Source organism: Pongo pygmaeus, chromosome 7, assembly GCF_028885625.2.
Source record: "Pongo pygmaeus isolate AG05252 chromosome 7, NHGRI_mPonPyg2-v2.0_pri, whole genome shotgun sequence".
In the NCBI taxonomy this organism is placed as follows: domain Eukaryota; kingdom Metazoa; phylum Chordata; class Mammalia; order Primates; family Hominidae; genus Pongo; species Pongo pygmaeus.
In genome coordinates this window covers 103,600,838-103,624,671 of record NC_072380.2, presented here as the reverse complement: position 1 = coordinate 103,624,671, position 23,834 = coordinate 103,600,838, and the positions used below count along the sequence as shown (strand labels likewise).

The 23,834-nt window shown below is 36.4% G+C and overlaps 1 protein-coding gene across 2 annotated transcripts in view; it reads right to left on the bottom strand.

The window, feature by feature from the left end:
- The window catches only part of SLC26A7 (solute carrier family 26 member 7), a 152,955-nt gene extending 130,031 nt beyond the window's left edge, over positions 1-22,924 (bottom strand). Inside the window, exons 1-2 of one of the 2 annotated variants that reach the window (XM_054499128.2) lie at positions 22,808-22,924; positions 22,381-22,686 (exon numbers count right to left, since the gene is read on the bottom strand). In XM_054499128.2, coding sequence (XP_054355103.2) covers positions 22,381-22,573 — 193 coding nt within the window. In that variant the 5' untranslated portion in view covers positions 22,574-22,686; positions 22,808-22,924. The remainder of the gene's footprint in view (positions 1-22,380; positions 22,687-22,807) is intronic. The other variant, XM_054499127.2, reaches the window with a different exon arrangement.
- Between the last annotated feature and the right edge of the window lie 910 nt (positions 22,925-23,834).

Below are 23,834 nucleotides of genomic sequence, written 5' to 3'. Positions count from 1 at the left end.
TCAAAGACAAAAGGAGGGTCCTGACTATCAGGTAGATGAAAGGGTAAGCAACGCCAAGCAGTCATCATCAAGAGAACTGTGAACAACCCGAGACATAGAATGAAACTAAGAAATTCATTACAGAGGCCAGTAACAACACAACAGTGTTAAAGGCTAGTTTTTTAGGAAGTACTAAGCACAAAAACTTCTTGTAGATCCTGACACTCTTTCCCCATGAACACCCATAACTAGGTAAAGGTAAACAGGAATTATCCCCTGGCATGTTTCAGTGTTTTTGTGAAGGACTAACTTTCTGTAAGATTTCTCGGCCGGGCGCTGCGGCTCACGCCTGTAATCCCAACACTTTGAGAGGCCGAGGCAGGCGGATCACAAGGTCAGGAGATCGAGACCATCCTGGCTAACACAGTGAAACCCCGTCTCTACTAAAAATACAAAAAATTAGCCGGGCGTGGCGGCGTGCGCCTGTAGTCCCAGCTACTCGGGAGGCTGAGGAAGGAGAACGGGGTGAACCCGGGAGGCGGAGCTTCCAGTGAGCCGAAATCGCACCACTGCACTCCAGCCTGGGCGACAGAGCGAGACTCCGTCTCAAAAAAAAAAAGATTTCTCTAGACCACCCCCGAGCCTGGAAGCAGCAGAGGACAAGAATTTTCCTCCCCACATACTTCGGTTCTTTATCTCTAACTTTGCGTTCGGATGAAGAAAGTATGTAAGAAAATGGTGGTCTCCAAGTTGTCTGAGCTTAGTAAGAAGCAGCTAAAATAATATTTCTTCATTTAACAAGCATTAGTAGAATTATCTACTATTTTCCAGCACTGCTCTAGCCACTTAGGATAAATCTTTTTAAAAAATAGGCTACAATCCCTGCTTTCATGGTGTATACAAGAGAATATGCAGCATACAACAATAAATAATTGACATAAAATATATAAATTATTTAGTGCCATAAAAAAGAAAAATCAGAGCAGAATAAAAGACATAAGGAAAGTTTGGAGAGCATGGAAGGGAGGAAATGTGAAATGGAATGGTTGGGCTAGGCTGCAGTGAGAAAATAATATTTGGGCATTATCTTAAAGACGAGAAGTACACATGCAAGAACAGGTAAAGCTAGTAGTATAAAGCAAGATAAATTATAATACCTTAGTTATAGTGGACAGGGGAACCAGTCCTTATGACTACAGCAGAATTGAGTGGTTCAGATCTTGACAGAGAAGAGCCATTATCAGATTTTCTTCTTGATGGCACTTACAGACAGTGGTGCTGGTTAGCAGAAACCTTACCAAGATCCTTGGTACTTTAGAAACCTCTTGGATAACCAGTAATACAGTCCTACTTTAATGTACTACCAAGTTAAGATGATGCTGGCAAATTCAGGGGGATCTTAAGGGTAAAAGTCCTAAAAACTAGCGAAAAGAACAATTTATTTGACCAAGGAAAAGAACTCAATTCATAGAAATTTGAATTTCTCAGAATGTTCCTAGTAACTTCCTCTGTAAGAGATATCCCTTAGAGAGACATCTGAAGTATTCAGTTTACCTATTTCATACGGTCAATGGCTGCCAGAGATTGGTGGGTGGCAAGAGTATGTGTTCATTGAGAGCTTTAAAAAATAACCACCTGAGGCCTGAAACCCTGGCTGGATTTATCACAAATCTCTGGTGCTCCAGTGGAGCTGTCCCCTCTCCTGGAAACAACTAAAACCTTGGCAATTAAGTGCTGGTGCTCCTTTAAGTCTTTACCAGGCCTGGAAAGCACTGCAGCTCTGTGTTTTGGTTCTAGTGCAGTGTTTAAGTTCCAATGATCACAGTAAATTTTCCCCAGACCAGGAAACAATAGCAAGCAGTGATTTAGTTTGGGTGCAGCATTTAAGTTCTGGTGCTTACTACAAGTTCTCCCCAGAATGGAAAGGAATATCAGGCCTGAGATTAAGTTCCAATATTAAGTAGTAAAGGTCTAGTACCACCAAAGAGTACCTCCAAAAGCTGGAAGAAGTGGTTATCTTCTCAAAAGTGCAGGAATCAATGTAAAGACACAGGGATTGCGAAAACTCATGGAAATATGAGACCACAAAAAGAAACCAACAGAGCTCCAATAATGGACCAAGAAGAATTGACAATCTATGAAATGGCTGACAAAGAATTCAGAATAATACTTTTTTGAAAATTTAGAAAATCACAAAAAAAGTATAAAAAATTAAATTTAGAAAACAATCCAGGAAGAAAATGAGAAATTTGGCAAATAAATATAAACAATTAAAAAAAGAGAAATCCTTGAAATAAAACATACAATAACTAAGCTGAAAATCCCAGTACAAAGCTTCCACAGTAGATTTGATGAAACAGAGGAAAGACTAAGTGAGCTCAAACACAGAACATATGAAATTACCCAATCAAAAGAGAAAAAGAAAAATGGGACACCATTAAGTGAACTAATCTCCACTTACTAGGAACACTTAAAAAAGAGAGAAAAAGGACTGGAAGGCATATTTAAGAAATTAATGGCTGAAAATTTCTCAAATCAGGAGAAAGATGGCAGCATCCAGGAACATGAACCTTGGAAGTAACCAATAAAATTCAACCCAAAGAGAAAATTCCCAAGACGAATTATGGTCAAATTAGCAAAAACCAAAGACAAATAAAGAATATTCAAAGCAGCAGCAAAAGAAATATATCACATTGAACAGAGTCTCAATCTGGCTTTCAAAAGATTTATTAGCAGAAACCCTACAAGGCAGGAGACAGTAGAATGGTATATTCAAAGTTCTAAGGGAAAACAAAACAAAACAAAAAAAAACTGTTATCCAAGAATACTATGTCCAAGAATACCACACCAATATATGTACTAAGCGAAGGTAACCTTCAAATGTGAAGGAGAGATCAAGACTACCACATAAACAAGATCTGAGGAAATTCATCAGTACCAAACCTGCCTTGCATAAAATGCTAAAGAAAGTTCTTTAAGCTACAAGAAAAGTATGCTGACATGTAACAAAAAAAATCAAAAAGTATAAAACTCACTGGTAAAACTGAGCATACAAAAAATTTTAGAATACTCTAATACTGTAATTGTGGTGTATAAACCACTTATATCTTTAGTATGAAAACTAAAAAACAAAACTATTAAAGACAATAATGACTACAACAATGGGTTAAGAAATGGGCAACATAAAATATGTAAGTTGAAACATCAAAAAGTCAAAATGGGAGGAATTGGTATAAAAGTACAAAGTTTGTTTTTGTTAGTTTTTTTGTTTGTTTTGTGATCAAGATTAAGTTGGTATCAGTTTAAAATAGCCTGTTACAACTATAAAAATTTTTGTAAGCCTCATAATAACCACAAAAAAAATCTATAATGGATACACTAAAAATAAATAGCACAGAAGCAGAACATATTACTAGAGAAAGTCACTTAACCACAAATGAAGACAGTAAGAGAGGAAAAAGGGAAAAAAGAAACTACAAAACAACCAGAAACAAGAAACAAAATGACAGTAGTAAATCCTTACCTATCAATAATAACATTAAATGCAAATGGATTAAATTATTCAATGAAAAGACACACAGACAGTGTGTCACTATCAGTGACACTTTGAATATGGCTGAATGAATTAAAATAAAATAAGGTCCAACTATATCCTGCCTACAAAAAACCCACTTCATCTCTAAAGGCACACATAGACTGAAAGTGAAGAGATAGAAAAAGATTCTATACAAATGGAAACCAAAACCAAGAAGGAGCAGCTATACTTATTTTAAATAAAATGGGCATTATGTCAAGAATGGTTTAAAAAAGACAAATAAGGACATTATACAATGATAAATGGGTCAATATACCAAGAGGATATAACCGTTTCAAATATATATACACCCAATACTGGAGCACCCAAATATATAAATCAAATATTAATATATCTAAATGGAGAGATCAGTTGCAATACAGTAATAGTAGGGGACTTTAACACCTCACTTTTAGCAATGGACAGATCTTCTCAACAGAAAATGGAACATTCTCCAGGAAAGACCATATATTAGTTCAGAAAACAAGTCTTCATAAAATTTTAAAAATGAAATCATATCAAGTATCTTTTCTGACCTAAATGAAATAAAAATAGAAGTCAGTGTCAGAAGGAATATTGGAAACTGTAGAAATAAATGGAAATTAAACAACATTCTCCTGAATAATAATGCATCAATGAAGAAATTTAAAAGGTAATTAAAAATTCCTTGACACAAACGAAAATGGAAGCACAACATACCAAAACCTGTAGGATACAGCAAAAGCTGTTCTAAGAGAGAAGTTTATAGCAATAAATCCCTACATTCAGGAAGTAAAAAGATCTCTAGTAAACAGCCTAATGCTATACCTCAACAAACTAGAAAAACAGCTAACCCACTAATTAGTAAAAGGAAATAACAAAGATCAGAACAGAAATGTTTTTAAAAAATAGATTTTTTTAAATGTGAAAGATCAAGAAAACAAAGTGTTGGGCATTTCTTAAAGACAGACAAAATTAACAAACCTTTAGCTAGACTAACCAAGCAGAAAAGAGAAACAACTCAAATAAAATCAGATATTAAAAACGAGATATTACAGTTGATACCACAGAAATACAAAAGGTCATAAAAGACTGTTGTGAACAACTATTGACCAATGAATTGGGAAATCTGGAAGAAATGGATAAATGTTCGAACACATAGGACCTACCAAGATTGAATCATGAAGAAATAGAAAACCTGAACAGACCAATAATTAATAATGGAATTAAAGCAATAATAAAGACTCTTCTCATCAAAGAAAAGCCAAGAATCTGATGGCTTCACTGCTGAATTCTATCAAACATTTAAAGAAAAATTAATGTCAATTCTTCTCAAAGTCTTCCAAAACAGTTGAAGAGGAGAGAATACTGCCAAACTCATTCTATGAGGCTAGCATTACCCTGAGACCAAAATAAGATAAAGACACAACAACAACAACAAAAAGAGGGGGGGGAATGGCAATATGCCTAACAGAGTTAAGTACGAAAAATCCTCAACAAAATATTAGTAAACTGAATTCAACAACACACTAAAAAAAGAAAAATCATTCACCATGATCAGTTAGGATTCATCCCAGGGATGCAAGGAAGGTTGAGGATACACCAACCAGTAGACATAATACATCACATTAAGAGAATCAAGAAAAATATCCATATGATCATTTCAATAGATGCAGAAAAAGTATTTGATAAAATTCAATATCGCTTCATGATAAAAACTCTCAACAATTTAGGTATGGAAGAAATATACCTCAACACAATAAAGGCCATATATCACAGGCCCACAACTAACATCATACTGAATGGGCAAAAGTTGAAAACTTTTCCTCAAAAATCTGGAACAAGACAAGGATGCCCATTTTCACTTTTATTCAACACAGTACTGATAGTCCTAGCTAGAGCAATGAGGCAAGAGAAAGAAATAAAGGGCATTCAAATTGGAAAGGAGGGAGTCAAATTGCCCCTATTTGCACATGACATGATCATATATCTAGAAAATCCTAAAGTCTCCACCACAAAATTATTAGAACTAATAAATAAATTCAGGGAAGTTTCAGGATACAAAATCAATATACATCAATCAAAAAAATCAAAAGCATTTTATATGCTACAAATGAATTATACAAAAAAGAATTCAAGAAAGCAATCTCATTTACAATGGCTACAAAAATAAAATAAAATACCTAGGAATAAATATAACCAAGGATAGGAAAGATCTCTACAATAAAAACTATTGAACATAGATTAAATAAATTGAAGAAGACCAAAATAAAAGGCATCCCATGTTCGTAAATTGGAATAATTAATATCATTAAAATGTCCACACTATCCAAAGAAATCTACAGATTAAATGTAATCCCTATCAAAATATCAATGACATTCTTCACATAAATAGAAAAAAAAAGCCTAAAATGTGTATGGAATAATAAAAGACCTTGAATAGCCAAAGCAATCTTGAGCAAAAAGAACAAAGCTGGAGGCATCACACTACCTAACTTCAAAATATACTACAGAGCCATACTAACCAAAACAACATGATATACAAAAATCAACTCAAAATGAATTAATGACTTAAATATAATACCCAAAATTATGTAACCACTAAAAAAAATCATAAATAAAATGCTTCAGGACATTGGTCTGAGCAAGGATTTTTTGGATAGGATCTCAAAAGCACAGGCAACAAAAGCAAAAATAGATTAATGGGATTATATCAAACTAAAAAGCTTCTGCATAGCAAAGGAAACAACCAACAGAGTGAAGAGACAACCTACAGAATGGGAGAATTTGCAAAGTATGCATCTAACTAGAAGTTAATATTCGGAATATAAAAGGAACTCAAACAACTCAATAGCAAAAACCAAAAAAACTAGAAAGGCACTCACACACACACCCCACAAAGAAAATCCAAATAATCCAATCAAGAAATAGGCAAAAAGCCTAAATAAACATTTTTTCAAAGACATACAAATGGCCAGCAGCTATATGACAAAATGCTCAACTCAACAATTTTCAGGGAAATGTAAATCAAAACCATAATGATGCACCTCACCTGAATTAGAATGTCTATCATCAAAATGACAGAAAATAAATCAATAACAAATGCTAGTGGGGATGCAGAAAGAGGGAAATTCTTATATACTGTTGGTGGGAAAGTAAATTAGCATAGCCATTATGGAAAACTGTATGGAGCTTCCTCAGAAAATTAAAAATAGAACTACCATATGATCCACCAATTCCACTACTGGGTATATATCCAAAGGAATTGAAAGCAGTATGTTGAAGAGAGATCTGCATTCCCATGTTTATTGTAGCACTATCCACAATAGCCAAGAGATGAAATCAATCTAAGTATTTATCAACAGAAAAATGAATAAAGAAACTGCAGTATAAACCATGGAATTCTATTCAGCTATAAAAATATAATAAAATCCTGTCATTTGTACAAACATGGATGAACCTGGAGGACATTACATTAAGTAAAATAAGCCAGACACAGAAAGACAAATACCACATAATCTCACTTACATGCGGAATCTAAAAAGGTTTATCTCATAGAAGTAGAGAGTAAAATAGTGGTTAGTAGAGGCTGTGAAGGGGATGGGAGAGAGGGAGTGGGGAGAAATTAGTCAATGGGCACAAAGTTACAGTTAGATAGGAGAATAAATTTTGGTGTTCAATTACATAGTAGCATGCAGTTAATAAAATGTATTGTATATTTCAAGTTAGCTAGAAAAGAAGATTCTGAAAGTTATTATCACAAAGAAATGATGAAGATCTGAAGTGATAGACATGATAACTACATTGATTTGATCATTATTCAATGTTTATATATATTAAAACATCACACTATACTGCATAAACATGTACAATTATGTGTCAATTATAAACAAAAAAAAAATTTTTGGCAAGTAACCTCCTGAACAGATATACAGTACTTAATGAGGTTTGGGAAACCATGAAAGTAAACACTCTTAAAGAAGCAATTTGGAAGTGTCTGAATCCAAGAGTGGGCTAGTCTGGGAGGTTAAGTGACCTGTAATACAGAGCTATCAACAATAGAAACAACATCATGGGGAGGACTGGGGAGACATTGGAGGCAAATCTAGTGTGGTGACCTTCCAGGAGGCTCAGGTATAAGGAGTGGATTGAGTAGCATTTTGATTTTCTGGGTTTATTCTTTTTCCCTAGCTTCTATTCTGCAGGTTCCCATGAAGTTCCTATTTTGTTTTGAAGTGTCAGGCTGGCAGGGCCATCGTCTATCCAGGGATACATCTGTGCAACATGGATTTGGATCTCAATTTCATCTCTTTTTGGCTGAGACCTTATACAAGTTATTTAACCTCTCTGAACTTCAGTCTTCTACTGTTAAAAAAAAATGGAATGATAATCCCTATCAATATGATTCTTTTATTCAACTAATATTTATTGAACAACTCCTTTGTGCTAATCACTTAACCAGTTACAAGAAATTAAGTGATAAATGAAGTAGACACGATATTATCCCTGCACCTACAGATCTCAGAGTTTAACAGGAAAAACCCAGAGTAAATAAATATTTACATGTGAAGTTTTTAGAAAGAAAGAAGTATTGGAAGTTACAGGATCACATAAGAGACTTCACCCATTTCAGAAGGATTAGGGTAGTGTTGTTTAAGTCTTACAGGAGGAACCTTGCAAAGGTGATAGGAAGGAAAGAAGGGAACTAAAAGAATACTCCAGGCAAAGCTCAGAAGAAAGGGAGCTTATGGCCCAACACAGGGAAGGCACAAAGAAAGAGTTAAATAAATGTCAGCATTTGTATAGGTTTGGATATAATTATCATCCTTTTAAGATGGCATCCTCAAGATTTAAATGCCATAGTAAAGGGAGAAATTTGCACTTATAGTTGCTTTCAGTCAAGAAGGATTTTCTTTTAAAATAAGAGGTAAACTGAAATCCTCTATTCAGTTTTTTAAATTAAATGATACAATGTTGCAAGTGCTTGTATCTATGATTAATATAAAGAACCAAGGCTATGAAGTCAAGGCAGCATGGTCATAAATAGCAGCAAAAATGATGAGTACAAAAAAAAACCATTATAACAGATTTATCATTTATCACTTGATTTCTTGTAACTGGTTAAGTGATTAGCACAAAGAAGTTGTTCAATAAATATTAGTTGAATAAAAGAATCATATTGATAGGGATTATCATTCCATTTTTTTTAACAGTAGAAGACTGAAGCTCAGAGAGGTTAAATAACTTGTATAAGGTCTCAGCCAAAAAGAGATGAAATTGAGATCCAAATCCATGTTGCTCTGCTTTCCTAAATGTTACTACCTCTAGGGCTGGTCCAGAGGACAGCTAGTTAGTGCCAGATGCATTGGGCTTCGCGCTGCAAGACCAAGTAAAATAACATATTGGAAGGCAATATCTGCCTTCCAATATCATCCATATCTGCCTGATGGTTGTCCCTTTATAGTTCAGTTTTTACTTCAGAGACTTGCAGAACTGAAATAACTTTTAGCTGAGATGCATATATTATGAATCTAATTGGGACCAGAGAATTACCTTTCAGAGCCAATTTCCCTTCTGTAAAATTGTAGTCCTAAAATTACTATCGATCACTTTGTTGCAATTGAAAAAACTTGAGATAGAATTGGTTTTAATACAGATAATGTTTGTAAGTTAAAGAGATTCACAGCACACAAGGTAAGATTTATGCATAGTGGTACATGGTTACATTATTAACAATTATTTAGAATTATCCTAAATAATGGTTTGTTTACTTATTAAATGCTGAAATATTGGTTTTGTATTAACAATTGTTAAAATATTTATGAAATTAAGCACTTTATTCCACAACCTTCAAGATTTATGAGTGCATTATCAAAATATTAAACATTTTATAGTCCATAAATTTTTAATAATGAAGTAATTCTTAAAGTCAATATCAATAAAACTCCCTCTGCAAAACTAAAGAGCATAAAAAGCTGAGATTGTGGTAATCACTTGACCCTCCATATTCAGGAGAAAAAAAAAAAGTCAAATAACTCCTATTCTTGTGGGCCTACAGTAGTCCACAAGAGGCCAAGAGGCCAACCTGATATTCTAATGCGAGGACGGGGGACACCAGCACATGACCTTCCATGATACTGGCTGATGCCTTCTTCCCTTACTTCTCTTGTCAGCCAGGTGCATCTTCTCACTGTCTTCCATGGGCTCAGGTTTACCCACCAAAATCTGAAGACTGCTCAGACGCTGGGTAGAAAATTAGAAAACACAGATCTATCATTGCTGTTGGCTTCCTAGACTGTAATTCAGACTCCTTTCTACCCAGAACTTTGGCCCCAGGTTCTAATCTTGACTAGTTTCTCCATTTTGCCTAAGCGTCAGATACTTGATTCCCCAGTTTTACTTTTTGTGTCAACCAGTCCTACTGGTTGACATTCAAGTGCTAAACTTTACCCTCACCAGGCTGAGTTTATATGTCTTAGCTAAAATCCCCAAACCGGACCTAAATCCTACCTTTGGCAATGTCTTGATTCTATCCAGCCATCTCCAGGCACAGTGCCACAACCTCAGCTCAAGCTGTAGAGCAGAAATTCTCATACCTCTTCTGTCTACCACCTCCTCCAAGAGGAGTGCTGCTAAGTGGAAGGGTCAAAGTTGAACACTCTGAAGAGGATACATTTCCTGGTAGGAGGAGTTCATGTCCGATGGTATGTTTTACTCTCTTCTACTATTTCCTAATCCATGCTACTGGCTAATAAAAGGACTGGGGTCTGCCTCAAGGTAAGCTCTAAGTTTCCCTTTCTTTTCCCCACAAGTGCATCCAAACCTTAGCTTTAAAAGAAAGAAAGAAACTCCTCTTGGATATCAGGTCGAAACTGCTTTGTTCCACTCCAGTTTTGCTAGAGCTATGCTTTGCACACTAACTCAGCTGATTAAGTGGGACAATGGTTGCCCTTCCCTAGATGTTACCTGTGTGTACAGTTCCCTTGAGATCCTTTCCAGGGAAGGAGTGATTAGCAGAACCTGATTTCTTAAAATTCTACATCATATAATATAGATCTGTAGCGAATCAAACCTTGATAGCTTTTTAAGACTGCCAGTTTGTTGATCCAGTTTTTACCACCAAATCGTCATTTCATGTTATGTTATATAGATGGGATTGTACTAATCTTCATGTTCCAAAATAAAAACACAGAATTCTTTGGCAACTCCCTGGGTCATACAATCTACTCAAGGCAAAAAGTGGCTGAAACCAATACTCTACAAACTTTCATTAAGAAAATGTTCCCACCCGTAAATACCCACACCAGAATGATATATTCAAGGTTAAAATAACAAAATCATATTCTCATATAATTTTGTACGCATTTCTGAAGACGGAAAAAATAATAAGCCCCTTGTGGGCTGGATTGTTGTCTTATACTCCTCTATCGCTTTCCAAGAACATAGCAAAAGGCTGTATTCTTTCAAATATTTTTTGAATAGAAATGAATAAAGAATCCTAGCAAGATGGATTAGTATTCTTAAAAACAAAATAATTAGGTGGGGGTAAGCACTTCCAAGAATTACACATAAAAAATCCAACCCAAATTGTGTGGGCAATGATGAAAGTTATTTCCCTGTGGTAGCTGGTTTGTGGTGGTCTTAGAATAGTTATTAGCAAACCACAGTATAACCAGCTGTCTAGTTTATAATATCAGCGGGATTAGGGTTAAGTGTTATTACAAGTGAATCTTCCGGGGTAAATTTACATATATTCAACAACTATAATTGTGTGAAAACAAATTTCTATAAAAACACATTCTTTTGGTCCACAGACAACCATTATTACTCCAAGGTCAGTATTTCTAATCATTAGAGAGGTTGAGGCCAATCACATCATACCTTCCTCCTGTGACTTGCTACACAGGTGAGGTCTCACAAGCATGAACACAAAGAATCCCTATGATCAAGAAACCCCAAGTCCAACAGACCTAAGAGCTTAAATAATAGAAACAGAAAGAGACAAAGTTCCAATGAAGAGAGGAGCCACCAGAAGGAGCATGGGCCTAGGAAAACCCCATCCATCTATCTCAATTATGATTGTTCACTGTCAACAAATATTTCAGTACTTACACTGTGCCAAATACTGGGGATAGAAGCTGAAAGGGTTTCCTGCAACTCAGAACTTTCAGTGCTAAAGCCAAGGTGATTGGTCTTCCTAGACTGTAAATAATCTCTGCCCTCAAGGAATGTATGGCTTAGGCAATTGATATGGTTTAGCTCTGTGTCCCTACCTAAATCTCATCTCGAATTGTAATCTCCATAATCGCCATGTGTCAAGGGAGGGATATGGTGGGAGGTGATTAGATCACGGTGGTGGTTTGTCCCATGATGTTCTCGTGATAGTGAGTGAGTTCTCACAAGATATGATGGTTTTATAAATAGCAGTTTCCCCTGCTCTCTTCTCTTTCCTGCTGCCTTGTGAAGAAGGTGCTTGTTTTACCTTCTGCCATGACTATAAGTTTTCTGAGGCCTCCCCAGCCATATGGAACTGTGAGTCAATTAAACCTCTTTCCTTTATAAATTACCCAGTCTCAGGTATTTCTTTACAGCAGTGTTAAAATGGACTAATACAGTGCTCAATCAAATATGAATCAAAAATAAATGCTATAAAGTTAGTTAAGGATATAAGTACCATGGAAAAACAAAATAGAGGTATCAACAGTGCTTTCTGAAAGCCTATAGTTCTCAACCCTGGCTGCTCATTTTTATTTATTTTTTCATTAGTTGAGTAAGCCAAGGCACAGAACATAAAATTATTTGCCCTAAATTATCCAGAGATTCTGATTTAATTAATCTAGGGTGGAGATTGGACATGAGTATTCTTTTCAGTGCCACAAGAGACTCTAATATGTAGCCATGGTTGAGAATTACTGAACTAAACCCATTCCTGAAATATGGTAGCTTATAATCAGGTGAAAGGGACAAGGCAGGGGAATATTATTCATTTTAGAGGAAATACCATGTGCAAATGTCCTGAGGCAAAGAAGCATGATCCTTTAGAATACTAAGTGCAGTCCAATATAGGCAGAGCATATGATGCTGAAGGGAACATAAAAAAGGTGTGGCTGGAAAGGTGAGATTCAGATATTGAAGGGCCTTGAAAAGCATTTTCAGAAGTCTAATCCTGTACAATGAGAGGCAAGTTGGCAATTTATAGCCATAACTGCCTTCTAGGTGTTGTTTACTTTTATATTAAATACCTTGTTATTCTAAATGCTTTGATGACTTTGGCCAGTCATGTTGTCCTTGAGCTGAGTTTGAGAACATCTGTTCTAGAGCTGAGCAGAATAAAACAGCAGGTGTTAAGTAGTGATGGTGTACAAAAGAACGGGAGTGTGGAAGGGTATGGCAAATTAGAAAGTCCATGTCCATATAAAGGGTGCAGGCAAAAGTCAACTTCAGCCTATTGTTGCCATTTGGGAATATGGAACCTGTGTGGTTAGATGACTATATTTGAATGAAAGGAGGGAAAGCCTTCCATTTTAAAATTAAGTCTTCTGGTATTTAAACATTGATTCCCAATGCTGTAGAAGCCAATCAATGCACACCTGTGGTTTCAGTCCCAGGGGTAGTATTTGGAGTTTCAGGAAGGAGCTAGAAATAGAAAGGGATGAGAAAAAAGACAGTAAGGAAAGTGAGAGAGGCCAAGGAGAACATGTGAAGCAAGGGAACAACACAGAGTGAACGAGCAGGTAAAAAGGTATTTGCAGTGTTGCTGAAGGAATTTTAAGAACAAGGTTTCCACTACCTAACTCAAAATTTAGTTTTGTTGCAGTTTAAGATAGAGAACAGAGGGACAACACTGTATGTGAGAGACATCCTAACTAGCAGGATAAATTTTGGTGGCTCTTAAGGTAGAAGCACAGGCTCAGGAGTCAGAAAGATCTGCCTTAATGCTAACTAGATTACCTTAGTAAATTAATCTACTTTCCTTCATCTGTTAAATACAGACAACAGTATCAAACTCTTAGGGTTGTTATGAAGATTAATTGATATAATAGACAATGAACCCTTAGCACAGTTTATGGCACACTTTAAACATTTAGCAATTGTTGGTTATATCTACTATTATCAGGGAAGTGGCCATGAGGACAATGGGCATCAGGTGTATTAGACAGACATTAAGAGGGAAGAATTTACAGAACTTGGTTAATTGAATATAGTTGCTGAGGGGACAGGGGAAGAAGGATCACTCCCAGGTTTCTGGCATGAACAACTGTGTAGATGGGGGGGTGACTTGCATTATAAGAAAGAATGGAGGATAAGGACTACTTTTGGTAGGAAAAATGATGTGTTCAGTTATAAAATTTGTCCCTGGGAGACATTGAGATTGTGCCCAATAGGCAGCTGGCGATTTATATCTAGAGCTAGGAAGGAAGAGTTAAGATGGAAATATATTCCTACAATTAACCAATAGAACAGTGGCAAGTAAAGCCATGAAAATGGATTAGCTTAATACCTGGGTGATATAGCTTGGCTTTGTGACCCCCCAAAATCTCACCTTAATTGTAATGCCCATAATCCCCACGTGGAGTGGAGACCAAGTGGAGGTAATTGAATCACGGGGGCAGTTTCCCCCATGCTGTTCTCATGATAATGAATGAGTCTCATGAGATCTTATGGTTTTATAGGTGTCTGGAATTTCCCCTGCTTGCACTCGTTCTCTCTCTTGCCACCCTGTGAAGAGGCACCTTCCGCCATGATTGTAAGTTTCCTGAGGCCTCCCAGCCATGTGGAACTGTTGAGTCAAACCTCTTTTCTAAATAAATTACCCAGTCTCAGGTATTTCTTCATAGCAGCATGAGAATGGACTAATACACTGGGTGATGTAATATGTACAACAAACCCCCATGACACGTGTTTATCTATGGAACAAAACTTCACATGTACCTCCAAACCTAAAATAAAAAATAAAATGGATTAGCTCATGAAAAACAAACTACAGAAGGAAAAGACAGTCAAGCACAAAGAATGAAGGGGAAAAAATGTATTTTTTAAATTTTTTTATTTTGAGAAATGGTGTTAAATGAGAAGAAACTATGCTGTCTGAGGCTCATGGCTATGAATAGGAGTCAAGTCTTGCCTTTGTGCAGATATCTCCAATGTTAAAATGGTTAGGAGAGCCCAAAGCAGTCCTTCCTCTTGGACTCAGAATGGGAGAGGTTAAATGTCCACAGTAGTGCTCTGAGCTGGGGGGTGGTAAGTGTTAGAGATGGCATCTGTCCTGATAGAGGAAACAGAGCTGAGACAAGAGGGATCAAACCAAGTGGACAGCAGTAAGCCTGGTTATTTTCCCTTTTCATTGCTCTCTAGCCTTTAGTAAAATTTCATTCAAATGTTTCATCTATATGTTGCCTCTGCTACATGGTAAAATCTATTATTCATGGATGCTCAGGCCAGTATTAAAGCATGTCTCCCCTCCCTCTCTCCTAAGCCACTCTATGTAGCAGGGGGCAGTGGGAGAACCTCAGGGGAAAGAGCAATAGCTCATTGTATTGCTTCTCACCAGCAAAGCTCTCTTCTGGTGGGAAATCCAGGGTTTTATTTTATCAAGGCAGGTGATATGTCATCATGGGAAGGGGCAGCCTGAGGGGTAGATGTGAAGAGAGGCTCAGAGTCAGCCCCGGTCCCACCCAGGCTATGTCTGTCATGCTAGAAGCAAGCTGGGCAACAGATACCAGTGAAGAAGGAGGAATGGAGCAGGGCAGTTTTAGGTTTTAATCCATCTTAGCAGTCCTAGAAGTGGGCCAATTCACCTAATGTTCAGAGCTCATATTTTCATGAGATGCTCTTCAGTAGAATAATATCAATCTTTCTGGGTTTCATAATATTCAAAATAATTTATGTAACATATTTACACTATAATAGCACTCAAATGTGTCATTAAGGTGACTAGAAGATACCCAACCTAAATCTACATAAACAAAGCAAAAAAGTGTTTGCACATGCAAATGAAGAGTCAGGGCTATAGTAGTTGTCATCAGGACTCGGTTTCTCTCTGCTATGCATTTTGCTGGATTGGCTTCATTTTCAGGCTGTGGAGGTCCTGGGAAACTGTAGAGGCACATTATCTATACTGTCATCAGTTTCAGCACGAAGGAAGTTTTGGCTTCCTAAAAGGTCTCATACATGTACTGAGACCCAGACTGACTACTCAGGTCATTTAGATTGCCATTACCATTTTAATAATAAATAGCTGGCCCCTTGTATAGTAAACTCATATCCTTATGCCTAGAGGTCAGACCTTATTCTTGAATCAGTCACTGGCCAGGTGTATGGAACTGTGCTAATTATCACATCTTGGCCCACAAACCTTCACCTGGTCCAATAACTATGGCTAGATCCTGCTCTCACCTGTTTCACATTAGAAACTGCAACTTTTTTTTTAAAAGAATAGAAGAAAGACAATGCCTCAATGCCTGCGCACAATTTCCAGAAAATCTGGTTTCATTGCTAGATATGGAACCCTTGTATTAGCATTCTTTTAATCCCCAAGGTGGTTCCAATAGGCCTCCAGTTTGAGAATCCTGGTCTAGAGGCATTCAGTCCCCTGATCAGCCTGATCACACCATCCACTGTGCCAGGAATAGAACCTCACCTAAATCATTTGTACTATATATGGAACAGGGGTTGTTCGCCCAAACTAATCTGAGATACAGTTACTGAAAAGAGCAGGGATGGTTCACAGCAGGTAAAAACAGACGATAGACCACATATCTCATCCTGACACTCACTGCCAATGTATTTTGTTGCAAACCTTGCCATGTTTTCAACACTCTAAAATTAAAGGTCATGGTTCTTCCATATGGACAGCTCTAAATGTTATAGGGAGCATTATACTAAGTGCATAAATAAATACAGGGTCCTTTAATATCTAAACCATCATTGTTTTGCATTAAAGAAAAATAAAAAGGGAGTCAAAAGTACCGAATGAAGCTTGGAGCTATAGTGAGGGACTGGGTCATTGGATGAGGGGAAATAAAGAAGAAAAAGACAGGAATGTGTCACAGCTCTTCTATATTTTCATGGGGTAAGAAAAATATACTTTAGACTCATTTAGGAATATTTGGATGCCGTTGCTCCTGGAGAAAAGTTACTAGCAGGAAGATAACAGTGGTTAAGGGAGCTAAGTTAGAGGTATGTGGCTAATGCTAGGATTCTGTATCGCCAAAGCTGAGACCATGCAGGGAAACATTCCCAGACAAGTCTTTAATCTGTGCAATGCAGTATGCCTCAGGAATTTTCACTTATTGTTCTGCATGTCACTAAGCTGCCCTCAGGAGTGCGATGAAGCTCAGCTTCCACACACAAGTTTTGGTGCCAGTAATGCCACACATTCTGCATAATTATAAGGAACATCCATCTTTTGTTTGCAGCCCAAAGCCTTGTGGTTTGAACATCAGGCAACCCTATGGCAGCTAAAAGTTGCCTGGTTTGGGAAGAAAAAGTCTAGGTGAGCCCTTTGAATGCAAGGCCAAACATTCTCATATTCCACCCCAGTGGATTAGGTTCTTATATGGCAAGTCATGCATTTCAGGTCTCCACTCTGTCTCAATGCTTGAGTTTTCATTTTGGAAACAGAGAAACTCTTTCCCCCAAAGGGTCATTCAGGCTGTAATGTGCACTAAATGCTTTAGAAACCAGAGTCTTATACTGCTTAGCTTGCCATCCATGTTGGTGACATGTTTTAAGTCAATGACATTCTCTACAAATGTTTGCTTATCTATAAAACATATTTGACAGTGAAGGTCTTCAAGATATCAGTTAAAGAACATCATGGCAGATACTAAATATAAAGGCTCTTACCTGATGTTACTAATGAGAACTGCCAAATGTTAAAAATATTTTTAAAAAATACAAGTGGTTTCTAGGAAATATTTGAACTTAGTAAAAGAAGGATCTGAAGTTTCTTTTATCTTTCTTTCTTTGAAATTAATACATCTACATGTTATTTTATACATGTCTGTATTATATCTATTTACTCTGAAGAGGGGTAACCACCCCTTTGGCAGTCTAGTAAAGCTGCTGGACTCTTTCCCAGAACACATTGTAAAAATCAGTAACAGACAATGCATATGATTATAAAGAAGTGAAGTATATTGAAACGTATGAGTCTAGGTTCACAGACCTGAAGATTCTGTGGTTCTAGGTGAAGAAGCTAATATTATGTCATCTCCCTATAAAGGTTTTATTCAAGGGCAAATTTGAGGCATTTCAACAAAATATGTTAGAAAGTGTCTTGGCAGGGGAAACAAATTTAGCCATTCATAGAGCTAGGTAGGTAATGGGCATGCCAGCAGGAAGGGTGGCAGTGAACCTGTGAATTGTGGGGATTGTGGCAAAAGCGAGGAGCCTCTCTTAAGGGCCTGCAGATTTTGCCGCATGGAGATGTGGGCCCTGCATGACAATGTCTCCCTAGATTTTTCAAGAGAAGCTGGGCATCTGGACTTTTATATAAACTATTCATATTTGTTACTGTTGGCTGAAGAAAAAATTAACATTGGGACAAAGAAAATATATCTTTTACCAGATTTGTCAGGAGGCCTGCAAATTTGTAACTTCAAGAAAGTAAGAGAAGTTGGAAAAAATCAATTACTTGTATTTTAATGTATTTTTTTTACTATCAGTATCTTTATTACATTTATTTATATAATAAAACATAAGAATTAGTTTAAATTCAGTTTCCTCTCTAGAGTGATAGCATGCTGCAATGGAACAATTGGTGACTTCTAGAATGTTTTAATTCTTCCAACAAACATTTATGTGCCAAGCAATACACAAGCTGGTAAGAATATATAGATTAAGACATTGTCTTGTTTCCAGAGCTTACAGACTAGTGTGGAAAGAGTTGTAGCAAGATATTATAATACAATATGTTAAGGCCTATCAAAGAGATATGTAAAAAGTACAAAGGGAGTAAGAGGGAAAAAAACATCTTCCCAGGAGATTGGGAGGGATTCTTAGAGGAGAAATCTCTTTGAGTAGAGCTTTATATCAAGAGGCCCAGATTATTAAGGATCTAATAGGACATGCTGAAGAAATGGACTTTTACTCTAGAGAAAATATAGGTTCATTAAACAATTCTGAACAGGATCGATGCATTCAGATTTTTGTGATTATTCTGGCTGCAGTATGGAATATGGCCTACAGGCGGAGACAGAGTAAGGAATGAAGACCCACAAAATGATGACTTCAATAGTTCAGACAGAATTACAGTGGCTGCAGGGCCCATGAAACAAGACTACTTGGTTAAAATGATAGGGGATAGAAACAAAAGAACCTGGCAGCTGATCGTATGCTAGTGGGCAGGGTGGCAAAAGAGAGGAAAGAGTTGAGAATGATGTGCAGGACTTTCTAAGAGAAGAAATCTAGTATAAAGGTGAGGGCATAGTCTCAGGAGCCAGATTACCTGAGTTCAAATCCTACCTCTTCCACTCATTTGCTGTGTGACTTTAGGCAAGTTGTTTGTCCTCTCCCAGCTTCAGTTTTGCACATATGTCAAGTGTTCTTACAATACTGCTTGCATCTGTGCCTAAAAATTACTGTTGTTATTATTATAGTTCTGGTTCAAAAGGAGGTTTCATTCAGTTTGTTTTAGAAGACACAGCGTTTGAAGTACATTTAGAACATTCTAGGTTAGCATACTTAAATATGTGGATCTCCAAGGTCACTCAGGAACCAAGGCTGCTGATAGAGTCAATGTTACCTCCAATACATAGCTTCCAAGTTTGCCTTGGGCACTAATACCTGCCAGCATATAGGGGACGTGAGGATCATAAGTGACTTTTACGGGCTAGGACTGGAAGAAGTATACTTCTGCTCATTTTCCCTTGGCCAAAATATAATCACAGGACAACACCTAACCTCAAAGAAAGCTGGAAAAGGTAGTCTTGCAGTGTATACATCACATTTTAATGATAATCTGGCTGGTTTTTAAAAATTAATAAATAAATATGTAGATCTCAAGTTGAGAAGAAAGTTTCATTAGCATGGAGGGGGTGATTAGCATCTTTTATGCTTTTAGAGAAGGCCAGGGTTTGAATCTCCAGGACACCAATGTTTGGTGGGAGGCAAAAAATCTGCAGAGAATCATAAGAAGAGAAGGACAGACAGGTAGCAGGAGAAAAACAAGAGTGGTGTCTAAAAACCAAGAGAATAAGGGATTTCAGAAAGACTGTAGTCAACACAGAAAATGCTACTGATAATAGAAAAGCATCTATATTTAACAATTAGGAAATCTTTAATAAAGTAAAGATTTACTTTATTAAAATAATTTAAAACAGCTTCTTGGTATTTGACATATAGAAAACACTCAAATGAATTTCCGTTATCCTTAATTTAAATGTACTCCTTGAGAAAGAAGAACAAAAAACAACTACTAGATTGAAACATAAACATTCTATCTTTGTAGGTCAAGAAACATTAAATTGGACAATTTTATATAATTCAGCTATGCTGAGTAACTGAAAAGCTGCTTCAAAAATGGGTAAAGCTAAAAAAAGGTGCTTGATCCTATTGTTTGCGTTATGATGCAAGAACAAAAATTATTCCTATTTCTTCTAATTTTCCTTAGAAAATCGAGCTGATAATAATTGCCAATATTGTATTCAGACAAACAAGAGGTAATGATATCTAAATGCCTTCCTTACTCTGTATCCCACTCTAGTTATTTTTCTTGTCACTTTGCCTTTGAACCTAAAAACTGCAGGGATGAAACCTGAATGCAAAAGTAACTTGAAGGGAAGGATAGTCACACCTTTCCTAGGAAATGTCTTCTATTACTAATAACATTGGTGTTATGAAAAGTCTTATTATTTAGTCTTGTTATTTTGGCAGTGTAGACTATAAAGTGAAAATGTTAAGAGTGTTGGCTTTGGAATCAAGTCCTGACTCCACTACTTATCAGGTATGACATCCAGGGAAAATTTCTAACTCTTCTAACCCTCCATTTTCTCCTGTGGAAAATGGAGAGGAGACTGCTGTGTCTTGGGATTCTGTTAGGATAGGGGGAGATAATATATGTAAGGGTTTAGGGCATTGCCTCTTACAACAAATAGTAGCTTATGGCATTTCACTTTTTAACTCTCTGTACATAGTAGATGAGCATGAAAAAGTTTGAGAAAATTGTTTTTAAAAGAATAGGCATTTTAAAAATAATTAGTCTTAAATTTCACAAACAAAAACATTTAAGTTTTTGTAGTGTAGCCTTATCCATTCACTGGTAGCCTTCCAAGAGAATCAGCAGCCAGATTCATAACTTCCCAAGACACAAGGGCTGAGTATGTGTTGTGCTTCTCATCAGTCTTGGGGCTGGCCAATGTGTCCCTTCATAACCAGTGAAATACATGACTCAGAAAACAAAATCCCTCAAAATCTATACCCAAGTAAAAGCCATATAATTAACTACTGAAACTTATACATAAATAATATCGCTAATGATACACCATAGATAACTTTATCTTATCCTCACATTGCCTTATTAACTCGATATTTTCCAAAGGCAAAAAGGTGAAATTATTATTAAAAACATAATTCTCTTCCATTTTACATTAAATTAAAGCAAAATAAATTTATAACATGCTGAAACTATCTGGTTAAAAAAAAATCATCACCTAAGTTTTCAAAGTACATTGGTAGTGTTTCATTTGGAATTTAAAACTGAATAAAAGCAAGTCCAAAAATGCCCAAAGCTGTTATTTACTTTGCATTTTTCTGAAAGATTACTATGCATTTCTATTGGCAAAATGGTCATTAAAAATATAAGACTATTCAGTAAAATGGAATCCCATAAAGTATGACAGTATTATGGATCTTAAAGTCACTAGTGCAGATGTTCCTAATCATACTAAAAACACAAATACACAAACCAGTTTGTTCCAGCTACAGAATAATTTAATTAAAAGAGTGCTTATAATTTAACAGTGTAAATAATAGTTAAAGCCAAGGAGGTAGTGAAACTGCAAGGAAATATAAGCCTGCAGTGTCTATGCCAAGGAAACTGCTCTAAATTCTCAAGGTTCAGAAATTAGTTCCTTTCCTTGCTACAGGTAGAAATTATTTGAATTAGCCAAGAACTGCAATGGATATATCTGTAAGGCAAACAAATACACACGCATGCACACTAGGTCGGTAGCTTTCGCCAGTAGAAACACCTATCTAAATCCAGAATATCATTTAGTCTGTTTTGGGGAAAGTTAAAATCAGACTTCTCACCAGTTTAAATTTCTTACTGAGAAATAGATGTAGTAGGTAATGTAATACAGAAGTAAATCAGCATACACAGTAAAACATAAGCTCTCAGGACACACAGGATTCTCTTTGCAAATACCAGTCTTGGCAAAGAGCCTCCTTTATGTACAGAAAGCTTTGTTCCTTGTTTATAGCAACTCTCAAGGCTACAACAGGTAATTGTGTGCTGCTAATTAGGTTCCAAAACGATTGTGTTCAAGCCAGGAGTATTTTATAGCTTGATTCAGTGAAAGTAGGAAACCATATCAATAAGATCATGTTATAAAAACTCATTCTCCCATAATTACTAATCTTTCACTCTAAAACAGTGTGAATTTTAACAGTGAAAAAATGTAATGTCATTCAAAAGTTTATTCAATGCTTAATAGTTATCAAAATACAGAGGAAAAAAGACAATTAGGAAAACTCTTCTCCAAAGATATCCAATATGCTTGTTTCCCCACAGCTAATATCCATTTATTTAGCTAAATTGTTTATTCTAGGTCATACTATCATTCCAAGGAAGCAAAGTGACATCTATTCTGCATAATACAGGAAACTCAAATGCAATACATTACCTTGGGTCACCTGTTGAACTGCCAACATTATCCCAGACACAGTGTCTGGAAGCAAGTTTTCTTTCAGATTGTAATGTGGTGCCCAATCCAAAATGGGCAGTCGCCTTCTACACCACTGTATAATGTCTTCACACTGGGGGGTATGCATCTTGCTCCAAAGCATGCTTTTCTTTTTCCTCTTTGCTCCTGTCATTTTTCAGATTTCTTCTTGTAGAAGTAAACTTCTCTAAACAAGAAAAAAAATCATTGCAGAACACCTCCTTTCAATGCCAAGCTCCAATTCGTCTGTGGTTTACAATGTCAAAGCTGCCCAGAAAATAAGTAAATGAAAAAGAGAGAGAGAGATTAACAGAAGCACTTCAATATATGCAGCTGTCTTTTTATGATACAGCTAATTATTCTAGATTTAAAAACTGTAGATTAAAACCTTGAATTCTTATCTGAAGGAGAAGTAGTTCCTGTTCATGTAATATTTTTTTCTGGTCTTGAAAAAGTAATGGGTTCAGTGTTAAGTTGGTCTACAGCTCTCTCGCCAGTAATTCCCCTTATATTCACTGTAGTCTTATGTTTTTGGCTGCAATCCCAATGGTTAATGAGGTAGTTCTGGGCGTGTGTTGGAAGTGGGCTGGGCTATGCTAATGAAACCAGGAAATATCCAGCTAGTCCAGTCTCTCTCTACAAGCTGTGCAAAATCATAAAACTGCCAGAGGGATCTGTTGTGAAAAACATATTCAGAGAATCCAGCCCTATTTCTTTGAGAGCTATATATTTTCAACATTATCAGATGACTGCCAGTTCTACAAAATTCAGAAACATAACAGGGCATTGCTAAAGGTCCTTACCATTTTTATTCCCTGGCCGATGAGGTTTTCATTCATACAGAAACATTCAGATAGCTACTGCCCAGTCTGGGAAAGGAGTAACTAGTTCTCATAAACAAACTGAAATTTCATCTCACAATGAGCACATAATTGTGACAGGAGATCTTCCCTGTCTCTGAAACTGTTCATTCAGTTTTCTCTGATGGTTTCTCTAAGTCCTATAATTCATTCTACTGTAACTGAAATTTACTGAGGAATGTCATATGGTTCAAACTATTGTTTGAAGTATCCTTAGCTTTTTTTATGGTGCTGCCTTCTTTTTGTATAACTTTTGGGGGTAGGTGTTCTCTTTTTAAGAAGCGGTGTTACATTTTATAATAGAACAGACTGTCAAAGATTTTTATTTTATGATCATTTTGCTTAGCCTCCAAAAGAAAAAAAAAACTTAAATCTATGAACTGTGCCATTGGAATTAAACCAAAGAGGCAATATACTAACTAAAATTGTGTAGCCAAGGAAAAGAATACCATGTATACAGTTTGCTGAGTCCTTTTTAATGCCCATTTGTTTGGAGAATATAAATCTGATTTCTGGAAGCCTTTATAATAACAAAGTACTTGGATCCCTTAGCTA